Source organism: Fukomys damarensis, unplaced genomic scaffold (genome assembly GCF_012274545.1).
Source record: "Fukomys damarensis isolate Sample0158 unplaced genomic scaffold, DMR_v1.0_HiC HiC_scaffold_21, whole genome shotgun sequence".
Taxonomy (NCBI): Eukaryota; Metazoa; Chordata; class Mammalia; order Rodentia; family Bathyergidae; genus Fukomys; species Fukomys damarensis.
The window spans coordinates 29,414,373-29,430,796 of NW_022900933.1; the positions used below are offsets into that span (position 1 = coordinate 29,414,373).

Here is a 16,424-nt window from a genome sequence, read left to right on the forward strand (position 1 = left end):
GGCAAAGGAACAAAAAAAAAAAAAAAAAAGGTTAAAAATGTGATCACAGACACTGGCCAAAAACATGTGATTCTACAGAACAAAGACACCAGTTTGGCTCTTCTGAGGAGGTTAATACAAAGGGTGGGTGTTGTTCTCATTAATTCAGTGGGTAAACAATAGGAGGGAGGTCTGGATGATTTGATGGACAGCTTTTGGAAATGATCTTCTGCTTGGCAAAACACTGCAGTGATAATTTTATTCACACGGAAGGAAATACAAAGAAGTGTCACTAAAACAAGAGAGGTAATTGCAGGGCAGGAATCAAAGAGCTGGATGACACAGAATGAAGAGTGACTACATTAGTCCCATCCTGGTCTCCGTATTGGGGCTTAATTTCTAGAGAAGAGCCTGACCTTTAACTTCTAAGTAACCAAGCCATGCAAACCGCCCCTTATGTTTTGTTTCCATCTTCCACTGAGGGTTGGGAGAGCTGCAATCACAGGCTGCCAACGGATACACACTGGCTCTCACAGCAGCTCAACAGACTTAGAAACAGAACACCCCAAATCGCAGGAAGGAAAATGCTACAATTCTCCAGCAATAGTTAAAGCTCACTCGGGCAAGCCAGGCAGCTGACTGTCAAGTCTTGACCAGCACCTCCAGGGGTAGCTGATCCTGCTTTTATCCCTTTGTCAGTCCATCCAACCTTCGACCCAAGCATTCACCCAGCTTCGGATATGTGTCTGGCACAGGGTTAGCTGCTGGCCCGTTACAGGTCTTTCTTCTAAAATGAACCCAAATCTTTCTGTAATTCTTATTTCCTAGGTGACTAATCCTTCCTACTAATGAAGATGGCCAGTGTGTTTATCTTAAGGTGGTCTTCTCCAGGCTACTAATCCCCAGCTCTTCAACAGTAAAGAAGATCCCTTTGCCAGGCAGGCAGGCAGGCAGGCTCTTTCCTTAGAAGTCTGATCCATACTGAAAGTGGTCATAATGTCAAACTTTCGCCTTTATTAATATTATCTCCAACTACTTACAGTTCCATTTTGATCAATATAACCTGCTGCAGACCCACAAACAACCAATTCTCTCGCTCTAGTTTCCTCAGACTTTTTATGAATGCTGGTTTCACTGTACCACCTAATTATATTACCTCACCTCTACTTAGTACCTCTTCCTTTTTATTTACTTATGCTGGGGGGTGGGGCAGTATTGGGGACTGAATCTCACTCAGGCTTCTGCACTGAGCTACATCCCCAGCTCTTGTTTCATTTTGAGATAGGGTCTCACTAAGTTGCCAAGTTTCCCTGGCTGAGCTGGAGCTTAGCCACCCTCCTGCCTCAGCCTCCCAGAGTGCTTGGATTACAGGAATGTTCTACCACACCTGTGTCCCTCACTTTTTAATCTTTAAAGTCTACAGAATTTATGTAATCAGAAGTTGGAGAAAAGGGAGGCTTAGACACGGCAGTGGTAGGTTTTCTTTTATTGAGTTTATTGGTACATTTTAGGTATACAGTACAATTACATTCATTATTGGGATCTTGTACCTTAACATGACAGGTCTTGGTTCTCACTTTTTTCCCCTTGTCCGTGCTCTCCCTTCACCCTCACCTCCCCTCTCCATTTACAAACACTTTATTTCCATCTTTTCATTTTCTCGTATTTTTTTTCTTTTCCTGTTACCTTTCCCCTACCCTTCCCATTTTCCCTACACCTTTAGCCCTTTTCTTCCTATTTCACATTGTCAATTATCTCATTAGGATCTTATGTACTATTATAGCTTTTCACACCAGAGAAACGATTCAATATTTACATATGTGTGACTTGTTTATTTTACTTAGGAGTTTATCCTCAATATGTATTCATTTTCCTATGAATGAATCTAATTTCTCATTCTTAATAGCTGAGTAGTATTCCATTTTATAGAAAACCCACATCTTCTTTATCCAGTTTCCAACTGATGGGCAAATGGGCTGTTTCCAAGTTTTAGCTATTACAAACTGCCGCTATAAACATTGGTGCGCATATATCACTGTGGTATGATTCCTTTAATTCTTTTAGAAAGATACCCAGCAGAGGGATGGTTGGGTCAAATGGAACTTCTTGTCCCAGCTCTTTGAGGTATCTCCATATAGCTTGTATTTTTAATTGTGACAAAACATCTGCCATTTTCACACTGTTGCAAAACAACAACAACAAAAATGCTGCCCTTTTCTTCCATTGTACTACATGCACTTTTAAAAAAATATTTCTTTCATATTTCTAATACACAGATGCATTTCTTCTCCTGTGGGAAGGTGAGGGGTTTGACAACTGCAGGATGCAGAACAGCCTGGCTTTGCAGATATTTCTGCCTTTCTAGAAAATCCTAAGATGCTCTGACCAGGAAGCTGACAGGCCCTCAGCTGGCTGGCTGGAGAAGCAAACAAACACTAAGCAAAGCTGAAAAGACTCCAGAACCCTACTGGATCCATCAACACCTCAACTTTCTTCACATGAGGCATGAAAAACAAGGAACCTCTTTGTGATCCACCATCTCAGGAGTTAAATCAACAGAAGTCTACCAGTAGTAGACTTGAAAGAGATCTTAACACTTCTGGGATTAAAACACAAACCAGAGGGCAAGGGAACCTCAAGAGGGCAGAAGAGGAGACAAAGCCTATATGCATGGCCCTCTAGACTCTGAGTTGTACTCAGAGCCTGGGTAAAATAGATAGAATCGGCCATGCTGCTTAAGCATTCAACTTTCAAAGACAGTGTGAAAACAGAATGAAATTGGATGAATGAGCACAATATTCATGAGAAATGTCTAGTACATAAGAGCTCAAAGATAACAGGGACTGTTTCCCATTTAAATAAAATAATGTAGGATTGAATGAGAATTAAATGTACAATGAACAGCATATGGAAGGTAAAATGCTAAGATCAAAAATATTCTATGAGACCAACTCAGGAAATACAATAAAAATCAATAGATAATATGATTTGATATGAAAATAAAATTACAGCTAACTAATGGATTTTTTTAAAGTTCACACTGTAAATGGGCATTACTGTATTTTCTAAAAATAAAGAGTCTGCCCTTACAATTGAAGCCTTTTTCTATTATACATCTCCTCCATTTTTTTGACAAAGTATATATATTTGGAGGTATTATTATTAGAAAATCTTGTCATTCAATCCCATATCTATTTTACCACATTATTTCAGCACACTATTCTACAAATTTAGAAGCTTCATATTGATTTTTAAAATTTAATACTTTTAAAAATTAAGCACAAAGCTACAGTTTAAATACAATCTTTCAAATATATAATGCCTTACCCTTTTAAATCAAACCTAAACTTCCAAAGTAAGTGTCTTAAATATGAGGGATTTTCAAAAAACTACTTGTGGTTTCCATCAGATATGCTGCGTACAAGTAAATATGAGTGTAATGATGATGGGACTCATCTAAACCCTTTCAGTCTTTTTTACACTCGACTGAATTAAAACACTAAGTGACACTGTGATCTAACAATTAAACTTTTCTTATGCAGTTAAACCTGATTTTATTGTGGCTTTGCAGTTCTTCTGCCAACTATTAAATGCACAACACTTTGAATAACTAGAATAAAGATGTCTTATAAATTTAAAAATTATGGGATTCTACCCAAACAATGAATAAGCTATTCTTGGCTGTGTGCAAATTCAGCATTTGGAGTGGAGGAATTAACACTGCTATGCTAACAAGCTTAACATTTTAAGGATTTACAAAACTTCTAATTGTCTAAAAGAATGAGTTTCCCAAATACCTTCCTTCTCTTCCCTGCTACTCAGGAGTTTCCCAATCATCCATTACCAGCCTCATTCTTTCAGCCACAGATTATCTCCCTGGTAAAGAATGAATTATAAGCATGCTGGAGGTCCTGGTTTTAATCCCCAGCTCAAAGAAAGGGCATAGGGGGACTGAGGACTAAGTTTACTGCAGTATGCAATGACCATGCCACGCAACTTCTACACCCTTAGCAGTGGCACTCCATGCAGGCATTAAAAGAATTATATAGACAAAGCACATAAATAGGGTGGTAGGCAGGATAAAATAAAACCTTTTGCTGAGTCACCATTAAAAATCAACCATGTTCATTAAGAACTTCAATACTGAAAAGGCTGAAACCTTTGGAGAATGTATTTTTTGTGGGTCATTTAAATTGCTCCAAAGAAATGAAGAGAAGCATAAAGAGCTAAATGACAGATTCAAATGCCAGGGATTTTTTTTTTCCTTAAAAAAAAAAGAGAGCAAAAGAAACTTCCTTGAAATAGTTTGCAAACTTTAGAAAAAGTCAGCCAAAACATAAATCCTTACATCACCCAAGTCTTTACAAATTTTCCTAACTTCACAAATGTGAAGGCACATTAAACCAAAACACAAAAAAGACATCGTTACTGTTAGAGCAAAGATTTTTGTTTTTTAACAAAAAAAGGAAGGCGCAGTGGGGAACAAAGGCCCCTTAATCAGAGTCCTGTCATTGAGAGCTTAAGGCGGCCACTACACAGACAAACATACTTAAGGCACTGGGATTTCTTTGGATCTACCATAAAAACACACACACACACACACACACACACACCATACAACTACAATAGCTTTGGCTCCCAAATTAGAATTTCCATGCTCTAAAAGCTGATCATCCAGGAAACTCCATAAACCACGTTGTTTGATCCATCACAGAACCTGTTCCTCACCCGTGGTTAAAAAGGATCTAAATGTTTTCCTGTAAACTGATTTTGTGCTAGTGGCTATCCCATGCAATTCACATATATGCAACTTTTACAAGAATCTGTTTCTATAAACACTGCTACGATAGGTTCAACAATTTATAGGGCATTAATCTGGTATTATAACTTTTTTGTTGTTGTTGTTTTTGTTTTTGTTTTTGCAGTGCTGGCAATGAATCCAAGGTGTCATACAGGCCAGGCAAGTGCTCCACCATCCAACTATAATCCTCAGATCCTAGTATCATGATGTTTAAATGTCCCACTATAACATCTCAAAATCATAAAAGTTGAGGTCACCCATGGGAAAACCTCAGACACTGAGAAGAATTAGAAAATGGGCATTTCGTTTAAAAAGCTGGTGGGAGTGGAGTTGGGACCCAGAGTATAGAATCAGTAGGCACCTTGGCATTATCTACATATAAAAATATGCAACCTTTGATGAGAAATGCCGTATCTAGGAAGGAGGGGCATATGTAGCACGCTAAATATTAAAATAGCAATTAATAATTGGACTTTTCTGAAGGGGTATAGAGGAGGAATCCAAAACATCTCTCCCTCCTCTTTTCCCATCTACATTCAGACTAGGACCTGGACAAGCTTGACCCAGGCAAAGGCTTAAGAGTCCTCACGCTGGCTGATTTGGTCTTGATCTGGCCTTAGTTCACTGAGCTTAACCATGGGGCCTCTACACAGCCAGGTGAATGGCATTTCACAAAAATAAAGTTCCAGGTGTTGTGGGACACCAGTCACTGTGATACCCCTCATGTAGCTCAGAAGATCCCACCAAGAATGTGTCAAAGCAAGAGGCCCAGAAAGACAGCTCTTACAATGTATGGGAACAGTGAGAGACAAAAAAGAAATAAGGCAATAGCTCGGTGAAGCACATTTCACTTTTCTTACACCAAAACTGGTTTGGATAAGTAAAACTGATATAAATGATAAACTCAATGAGTCTGTGCTTTAAGAACTGCACTGCTGTTGTTTCAACCAGAAAAGGTACAAAAATAGCAGCAGGGTGTGGGGGGGAATGGGTGAGAGTTCCCACATAACTAAAGACCCAATGCCGGCACATTACTTTGAACTAAACCACACAATTTATTCATATTTCACTAGTTTTTCTCTAGGGTCCTTCTCTATTCCAGCATGCCCTCCCAGATCACATTAGTTATCGCATCTCCTTAAGGGAACATCCTCTGGTCCTTAACTGGTTCTCAGTCTTCCCTTGTTGGTGATAATCACGACAGCTTTGAGGAGTGCTCCTCGGGCGTGCACTTCACACAATGTCCTGGAGGATAAACTCATTTCACCCACTCATTAAACTAAGATTACAGGTTTGGGGAAGGATGACTAGTGTTATGTCCTCCAAAGAACCATGCAGGATGGCGAACCTTTCAGAGCTTTCCATGATAACAAAGAGCCCGCTGCACCATGAGTGCCACAGGCTTGCTTGTCAGCCTAGGGCACTACTGGAAGGTGAGACCCATGGAAGGAAGTTGGGTCGGTGGGGGACATACCCTGAAAGGGATATACTGAGACCTCCTGCTCCTCCTCTCTTTGCTTCCCACCCACCATGAAGTGAGCAGCCTCTCCTTCTCCACCACGTATTCTTATCATGACAGATTCTACCGCCACAGACCCCAAATGACAGGACCTGATGACCACAGGCTGAAAACAGGAGCCAAAATATAAACCTTTCTTCCTGACAAGTTGATTTTTCTCAGGTCTTTGTCATGGTGACAGGAAACTGAGTAGCACAGCCCCGGAAGTGATGAGCCAAGCTTGTGACATCATGTTAAAGGTATCTGCTATCAACTCTCCGTCACCAACAATGTTAGCTTTGATAGGTGGGGGTGTTTGCCAGGCTTTCCTACTACAAACTTACCTTCCCATTCCTATTCATACTTCACACTTAGTCATTAAGTGCAGCCACTCAGAGGTGGGTAGTTATATCCAACCCTGAACCCAGGAATAGCCACACAAATTTCATGGAATTCTTTGAGAAACTTGTCTTTTCTCATTTTCCACTTGTTTACATCAAACTGGGCTCATAAATCCTGATACTTTGGACTATAATGCCACAAGTATTTACTTCATCTTTCCAACTGTCCCAGCTTGGCTAATGAGAACAATTTCAGGATGGTTCCCTTGTCCCTCTGAAATACCCCATCATTTTGTGTTTTGACCATTCTTTTTCTGCTTCTCCATATTTTCACCACCAAAGTGTCTCACTTTAAAGAAGAGAGGAGGAGTAAGTCTTGAATTATGTCCCCGTAAGGTTCGTATGCTAAAAGTCCTATCTGCCAGTACTTAAGTCACTGGAGAAGTTAAAATGAGGTCTAGAATAAGACAGATCTCTCAACCAGTATGACCCATGTCTTTCTGGAAGGACAAGTTCAGAGACAGCACAGAAAGCAAACATCATGTGAAGGTAAAGGGAGAGATGAGGACAGTACTTCTATAAGCCAAGAGCACCAAAGATTGTCAACAAGCCACTGGAAGCCAAGGGGACACTGGGCCCGATAATCCCTCAGTGTCAGAAGAAACCAGCCCTGCGACTCCTTTATCTGCAACTTCTAGCCTCCAGAACCAGGGGGTAATAAATCCCTGTTGTTTGAGTCATTCGTCTGCAGTACTCTGTTATAGCAGCACAAGGAAACTAACACAGGGGCTAATGTGACTGAGCAATTTACACTTAAAAACAATTCACAAATTCGGTATTTTAAAAAAAGGCAGGGGTAGGGTAACATGCTAACAAACATCTAAAAGGGCATATTGAAAAACAGAGGCACAAGTCAACCCACGGTAGCATGTAGCACTATACTGGATGTGAACACGGCGTGGAGTAGTGTTTTCAGATGCCTTGTCTTCCCTCCAGTTCACAGACACCTGCAGCTCAGTTCAGTGCTACTTGCCACACACACCTACAAGTAGCAGCGATATCTGCCCATCTAGTATGATCACCACCTTCCTACCATGCTAAGCACCAGTTCCGTGAAAGCCAAGCATTTCCCTCCCAGAAGCCCTTCATAGCAACCCTACAAAGGCTGACAGGTGATCCCTGCATCATGGTGGACCAGTCAGATTCGGGCAACTAAGCATTTTTTGGTACCTCATTTAATGACTTGCTTTGTTCCACTTTCATCTTCCCAGAGTCAATCAACAAGTGGGCCAGTAGCTTAGAATTGAGCTGAACATCGTATCATCATAAGCCACAGAAATACCATATAATCACCCATATAATCACGTAGATTTAGTATAATAAGTTCACACACTAGAGGATCCCGAAGCAAATGCTAGGTTTTTGCACGAAAGCAGGACAGTTTCCAGCAAAGAAAGGGGCTCTCGTAGTGATAAGGCATGAAAGAAACGAGACAATCTGACCTGTCACTCCACAGCCAGTGCCCTTGACGCAGGTGAAACCCAAGAGATGGAGACTTTTCCTCACCTCTGTCAACTGGGAGAAAAGGGACTGCAGGTGACAGACAGGATCTGAAGTATTCCCTGGAAATTACTGTCACTATTAAAGCTCTGGTTCATCTACATATTTATGCTATATTAAAAAAATCCAAGGAAGTCATTAGGCTAAGGCCAGCTTACAGTACCTCATATCTGAGTATGCAGTCTTCTTGCAAACCCCAGGGCTTCAAATTATTATTATAATCCTTCAAATTATTAAATAATTACTGTGTTTCCCTTGGGGTCACATCTGGCAACAAAATAGTGGCCTAAGTGAACCAGATATGACTCCGTGAATAACACTTAACTTGCTAGAAGCAAAGGGATATAAAACACTTCAAGGGCCACACTGCAAAGGCAGGCAGGTATATTCCATGAGGTCTGGAGAGTCAGGGGAAGAGAATGACAATGGAACACGAGAATCCAGGAAACAGTTCAACAATCAGTGTCATGTTCCCTACCAATCTCACACATCAACAATTCTCTACTCCAACCCTAGTACTTTTCCATTCTAGGAGTGGCTACAGCTATAGGGAAACAACTAAGCATATGGCTCTGTCCTTCTGGACAATTCTACAATGTCAGCTGGGCTGCTTTGGAAAATCCCATTTTATCTCCTACAGCTATATGACCTCAAGTTGTCATTTCAAATAAAGTATGCTTCCACTGATTTTTATGAACACAGACAAAAGCTGCTACAGCCTTTTTTTTTTTTTTCTCCAAACCTTGCAAACCAACTGTAGTTGCTATGTAGGGTTATTTGTTTCTAAGGCAACAGCGTATATCTTAGTACTAATGGCCTGTCCTTTTGCCAGGCAACAAACAGCCTTGTGATGCAACTGCACCTGTCTAGGCTACGCGTTACTATGGAGATGCTCTGGTTGCTATGGCTACCATCACGCTAATCGCCTAGCAAAGGCAGACATACAGCAGTCTACTCAGAGCCCAGCTGTTCCTCCCCGTCTCTTGCTGAAGACTGATTGTCTAGGGCCTGTGAAGGAATGCTTCTCAACTGAGAAGCCCAAGAACTTCATTAATGCCATTTCAGAGAATCACTCTGTGCTCTTTCCTGCAGCACAAACATCAGACTTAGGGGAAAAATATCTCCAAGAAATGGACTAGAGAACTCCTGAAATCTCTGATACCACGCCATTCCCAATTATCACGAACTTGTCGTCCAAGGATACTGTGTCTTAACTGTGTATTTACAACAGAAATATTTCTAAGCATCTTTTTTTAAAATTTTGTTGGGGTAGGGATGTACCTCAAATCCAAGCACAATGTATAGACCAAATCCATTTTTAAATTTGGTTCTGTGTTCTATGGCTCTTTCTTGGAATCTAACACTAATATTGCTTTTCTAAAAAGGGACAAGCTGCTTAACCCTCCAATTATGTATTTGTAAAAATGGCACTCACGACCTCACCGTCTCACAACAAATGGGCATGTGAGGAGGGAAAAGGCCTCCATTGTTCTCCGCTGTTCTTGAAGAGGCAAACATCAAGTAACCACAACAAAACTATCACTCAGGAGCACCATCTACATGGAAACCAGGAATGACAACAACTGAGCAAGACTTCTCTCAACATCCGTGGAGACTGGCCCAGGTGTAGGAAGACGAAATCACTTGTTTGATACACTCTAGTACATTCATTCCAGCAAAGGTAACGCAGAGGGCTATGAAAGCTGTCAACTCGCTTTTGTAAACGTCTCTACCGAGGAAGACATTATTTTACCCACAATGGAGCCTTCTGGAAACATATCCCTTCGAAGCAGCAGAAGCGGTAAGGTCTGCAGGAAATACAACAATGGATATGCCTCCTAATAACCCATAATTTCTTTCTCCTTTAGCTGCAGTTATTTTAAAAATTTCATACAGCCTATTAAATTGGTTTCAGTGCCTGTCTCTGCCAAAATAATGCAATTTCAGTAGAGCAAAAAAGGAAAAATCTGAATTGCTTACCTTTGATATGCCTGAGGAGTGGGAGGTGGGTGGTAGGGTGTCTTTTTCAAAGCCTGAATTAGATTTTGTCTATACTCTGGGTCTATGCACCACAATGACCCTTTCCCGATACTCTGCAAAGGAATTTAAAATAGGAAAGTATTAATACAGAAATAGTTGTATGGTGTTACCATATTGTTCTTAAAAGCTTCTCATTTGTTAACTTAAACATTGTGCTGACAATACAACACCATAACATACTCTTTATTCTTCCTTATATTAAGTTTGACAGACCAAATGAACATGTTCTTGCTAAATTATCTTGATACAATAATATAATCTTTCTATCAAATCTATCCAAAAAATGAGAATCCTTTATCTTTCAGCTTCCAATTTGAAGAACACAGGTATTCTCTTCTAAAAATCTTTAATTTTGTCAGATTGCAAATATTAAAGAAAAAAGAGGGCTGAGATACCCCCAAAAATTCAATCTCTGCTCTAAAACTTAAGTTATGTTTTTAAACAACCTTATGTTGGTACCATTTTATAAAAATGGAAAAAAACCCACTTGCTTTTTTCCAACTTGCTCACAAAAGAACATTTATGCTTGGAATGGAATTCTGTAATTATCTTCCCCAAGAAACAAAGGATCTCAGGCAACAATGGGAAACCTAAGCCAGGATTCAATATTTGTTTTTTGAATTCCTCAGTTCACAGCAATGTGCTCCAGCCTATAACAAATGAATCTTAAGAAGTCAAACTTTAAAATGCAAATTTTCTATAACTGTTCCATTGAGAGAGGGAAGCTTCCTCAGAGACCCACTTTGGGGCTGGTTGGAGGCATCTAGCTTAATCAGCACATTAAAAAAAAAAAAAAAAAAAAAAAAAACCTAGGTCCTCTGGGGCCCACTGGAACTGGCAAGAGGCCGAGGGGCAGTCACTCTCTGACTGCATGCTTTCAAGTGACCGCATGTACCCAAACTGTTTGATAAAGTCATTTGTAAATATTTACTGATTTGTAAAGAAAAGAAGTTAAATTACCTAAACCCACGCCTACCCCATGCTTTCAGCCATACTCCCTTATTTTCACAGCTACTGTACAACAACAGGAAGACTGATGTTGTCTTCCAACGGCTAGAAAGCAAACAAGAAAAACATTTCACTCGCATGGGCTGGAGGTGGGGAGGTGGGTGTTCAAGCAGATCCCATGAAAGGAGCATTAAACATTAATTATTCCTAAAAATCTTTTTCAAAACTTTAAAAATTTTTATATTTCAGCCATCAGTTCAAGCACTTTTCTTGCAAACTTTATTCATTCACAGCACCCATTAAAATACTATCAATATCATCAGCACGCAGCAGCACAGGTGGAATTAACTGTTTGGGGTGTGCTGGGCATACAATTGCACAAAGCCTCCATCAGAGACTGGCACAAGGGACCATGCCAGTCACCCAGCCCCAGGCAGAGGCCTGACGTGACACAGGTCTGGATCAGGTGGACCTGTCTTATGTTGAACACCATGCTCCAAATTTAACCAGCTGACTGGTTAAAGACCTAAAAGATACCAGCTTTAGAAAATTTAATGCTCCAAAGCTGGGCATGGTGGTGCACGCCTGTAATCCCAGCACTCAGCAGGAGGATCGCTGTGGGTTCGAGACCAGCCTGGGCTACATAATGGGTTCCAGGTCAGTCTCAACTACATAGTGAGACCCTGTCTCAAAAAAAAAGAAAGAAAGAAAAGTTAATGCACCTATGTGGCCTTTCCTTTATGCATATATTTTTAAGTCCAGAATGGTTCACAGGATCTGATGAGACTTCCCGAGTAAAACAGGCAACCAATGCCCTGGTTCTTACTTTTCTTGCAGAAAAAGCTTTGCAGCACACTTTTGAAAGAAAGTCAAAAGGTAAGGAGTGAAGAAAAGGGGGAGGTTGGGAAGATCAAGAATTACCAAATTTGGCTAAGGTAAAATAAACCACCAAAGCCTACCAGCTCCTCCTCCATCAGCAGGAGGCTGACCTGACTCCAGCATCAAAGGCTCCCATGGAGCCCTGAGCCAGGGGACAGGCCTGTTTGTCACATGCACACCAGCATGGTATAAGCCACATGAAGGGCCACAGCTGACTGTGCAAACCTTTCTACAGTGAGATTATCTCAGTTGTAAGGCTTTTGTTTTTATCAAGGTGACTTTAAAGAGTATCAATTTGATCTTACACCAAAAAGACCTAAGTCAAAGCAACTGGACTGTGGTTTCTCCTAATCCGGACCCAAGTATCTCATTTATTGTGGTATGCCACTATTCAGAAACTGCACAGAATAAACCATGAAGTAACCAAACGAAAATGGGTTATTTGGGGCCACACAGGCATCTCTTGGCCACAACTCATGGTGCCACAGAAAAGTCTCAGCTTTCACTGGTTAAAAAGTCAAGTATGAGGCCTTACCTACAGGTACTCAATGAAAGGCAGGTGGCATTACAAAGATCTCCTCTGTGACAAAAACAAAGAAGAAGCAGGACTGGACAATATCTCATTAAATCCAATGTGAGGCGTTCTCCTCCAACAATGCCAACAGGAGGGGTTACCAGCAAATGAGGATAAAGTGGTCCAACATTCTTTATTTCCATCACTCCCTTAATCTTCCTTCTATGCATCCTACACCCCTGGCACGGGCTACTGTGACTGCTCCCTTGCTCAGAAAGACAACACCACTGACTCAACAAACTCTAGAAGTTTCTAGAAGACTTTTTTTTTTTTTTGCTTCTAGAAGTTTCCTTTTGACCAGATCTTCATATGGTGACCACTAAACTGAGATTTAATTCCAAATTTGGTCAATACATGCGGCCAAATGTACTCTCAATACTCATCAGCTGGAGAAATATTCTCAAACTTTGGATCATAAGAAATGGTTCCTACCTTGACCCCTTTTGCCTTATAATTTATAGTGAGTTTACTTTTTTTTTTAATAAACCAGACTCACATTTCAATATATCTCATACTCAGAATTGCTAGCATTCCAAAGAGAAAAAACAAACAAAATGCCTCTTAGGGACACATCCATGGGGATCCCGTCAAGGCCTCTGATCATCTTCCAGGGCCAAGAATCCGGCTGAGCTTGGGGCATCCCAAGGCTCGCAGGCTACCTCACTGTCAAGCTTTCTCTTTGGCTTCATGTGACAGATTCAAATAGTAAAAAAGGTTTACTTGAACTCTAAAATGGAAATATCCAAGGACAGAGTGCTCAAGTCTCTAAGGCCAGAAAAAAAATGACATTGAATGTCCCTTATAGGAAAGAGAAGGGCGTATTTGATTACAGATGTGTAAGTTTGAGGCAGAGCTTTTACAGAAATACCTGCATCTCATCTAAAACAAGAATATGCAGCCTTTTAAAATGAAAATAACTAGGGTTGGGATTTAGCTCAGTGGTTCTGCCCCCTGCCTTGTAAGCACAAGGACCTGAGTTCGATCCCTAGTACCAAGAAAGACAGAAAGCGGGGCGGGGGGGGGAATGCACCATTAAGCGTTAAGGAATTCAAAATAATAAGGGGGGGGTCCACTTATATATATTTTTTTCCTTATGTATTTTGTGTGTGTACTTTCCACCCCAGAGAAAAATAGGATGGGGGGAAAAATGAGAAAGAAGATAAGGATAAGGCCAAGTTTTTATGTTTTTTAAATTAAAAAGTACCCAAAGAATAACAGACAGCTCTGTTAATATTTTTTTTTAAATCAATACACAAGAGTAAAAACAAAATGAGAAGAGCCTATATTGTACACAGAAGTGATTAATGGAAAATGTTTGTCTGGGTTTTTTTTTAAATAACAACAACTAAATTAAATCTAACATGTAGAAGTAACATTTTTCCCTCCAGGCCTCTGGAGAGGTCTCAACCCAGGGACTATCTCCTGCAGGCTCAATGTCTGTGCACATACCCCAGAACTGCAGGTACTAAGGTATTTATTTATCAGCCTGACATTGACTTCAAGTTTGGATCCTCTGCTAGGTTGAGAATTCCCGAGGAAAAATACCATACTGCAAACACTGTCAAACTGAGCCATGAAACATCATGAAATTAATGTCATAGCTACAATCAGTATCACTTTAATGGAACAGAGTAGAATTGAAAAGAACAGACTAGAATAGAAAACCTCTAGAGCGATGCATTGTGAAATTTGTTTGTGTATATATGTGTAACAGTGACCACAAGGTCACAAGCATTTCTTGCTAGGAAGCCAGGTCAATATTGTCTGAGAACGGTTTCCAGGATTCTTTTCCTTTAACAGCACTTCTGGAAATAAAGCCTGCTGGTTGCAGTAATGGAGGAAATGTTCAGTGCAATGCTCCAGAGTTGTGCTTGGGAAATGCAGACAATGAGGCAGGACCCATATCCAAATGGAATAGCTGGGTTACGCAGTCCTGAAATGAAATGATACCTTTTGCTGTTTCTCCTCTGCCTTTTCTGAGGACGTGTCCAACACTACCCACCCTCATTCACGGGCTCGTCTGTCCACTCATTCATTTATATGGCACTATTACCTGCCAGGTACTGCAGAGGACACATTAAGGAATAAAAACACCACCAAGAGGTGACTGCCCTCATGAAGTACGGATTCCACAGGGGGAAAGACCACAGTGAGTAGGATAAGGAAATAAATAAACCAAATCAGGACAGACGGTACTACCTGCTGGGAAGGAAATAGAGACTGATGAGTTCAAAGAGAGGAAGCTGGTGCTGGGTGGACAATAAATGTGCTGGAAGCAGTAAGAGGTCCTGCAGACACATGCTTGGATCTGCTATAGCATCCAGGCCCAAGATGACCATGGGGCGCTGGCTCAGGTGAGGGCAGTGGAGGTAGGAAGGACAAGTTCAGATTGTAGAGTGGATAACCTGGTGGGCCTGGCAATGGATTAGAAGTGGCAAAGAAAAAAAGAAAAAGAAAACTAAAGGTTTGGTCTGAGTAACTCCCTGAAAACTGGGAGACTGGGAAAATCCATCATTCTATTGAACATAACCTTTTTGAGTCTATTACGACCTACCAATTGAGGCACTGAAAGAACTTACTGGACCCAGCCACCTGTCATGCCTCTGCTACACCCTCACAATCCCCGCCTTTACAGCAAAAGCTTGTAAGAATGAAAGGAAGATCGGAGGTGGTCTGGCTTTGGAGGTTTAATAGCAACTGGTTTCTCTATTGTAGGTGTAGGTCAAATTATCTTTAACAGGTGAGGGAATATTTTCATCTTTGTAGGTCACCTCAGCTCAGCCATTACAGCACAAGAGTAGAGATGTAAACACATAAAACACGGCTGTGCTTCAGTAAGACTCTATTTACAAAAACAAAGTCCACAGTTCACTGTCCTCTGGCCTGCAGCTCAATACCTGCAACTCAGGGTTCAGACTTACAGCTCTATAGTCTTGAGAACTAAGGAATCAGGTAAAGGATCTTTGGAGGCTAAAGGATTTGGGCTGGGTCCTGTGCAACTGGGAAAAGGGCAATGATAAAAGTTTCAAGTGCTGCTAGACAAGACAGAGAGACACTTCGGAGACAGAGGCTGCGCTAAGTCCCCTGGCAGTAAGAACACCATATATCAGCCTGTACTCCCCATTACTGCCCAGTGCAAGCACTGTGTATATGCAGTTTGCTCTCCTTCCCTGGGTTTATTTCCTACTCCGTAAGTCATGTGATCGCGATAGATCATCGCAAAGGCTCATCATTCTATGCCTTGAGAATGCATTAAACACAGGCCATCATCAACACTATCATTTAGGGGGGCCAGGCCCTCACATCCGTAAATTCAGCGAAAAGCAAATTATTATGCTTTCAACTGCCCAACTGTGGGACCTTAAGCAAGGTACTTAACTGCCCTGAGCTCCAGTTTCCTCGTCTATAAAATGTGAGTGATATAATAATACCTGCTCCACAGGACTGTTGTAAGGATTAAATAAGATTAATACTGTACTAGGCACATAATAATTAGCTCTCATTACTGCGAAGGTAACAAAATATTAAGTAGCCAGCTCCAAACCATGCAGTCCCTGCCCGGATGAAGCAGGTACTTGTCAAATTATGAAATGATGTGAATTTCATCTAAAAAGTAAAATCGTACAGTGCTATTTGTTTTCCACTGTCTGACACTGCTCTCCTTGGGACAAAGGAAGCGCTCACTTTGCATCAGATGTATTAAGGCTGAAGTGGAGTGGAAATGGGAGACCCAAAATGTAACAAAGCAAAGAACTAAAGTCAGGAGGGATGCGGAACCTTGAGGAAGCCACCGGAAGCCACCGG

The 16,424-nt window shown here is 41.0% G+C and overlaps 1 protein-coding gene across 10 annotated transcripts in view; it reads right to left on the reverse strand.

Moving 5' to 3' along the window:
* Foxn3 (forkhead box N3) overlaps positions 1-16,424 on the reverse strand; it is a 377,946-nt gene that overhangs the window by 149,240 nt on the left and 212,282 nt on the right. For all 10 annotated transcript variants that reach the window (XM_033766752.1, XM_033766751.1, XM_033766750.1 and 7 more), the window contains one exon: positions 10,160-10,272. In XM_033766752.1, the coding sequence (XP_033622643.1) occupies positions 10,160-10,272 (113 nt within the window). The remainder of the gene's footprint in view (positions 1-10,159; positions 10,273-16,424) is intronic.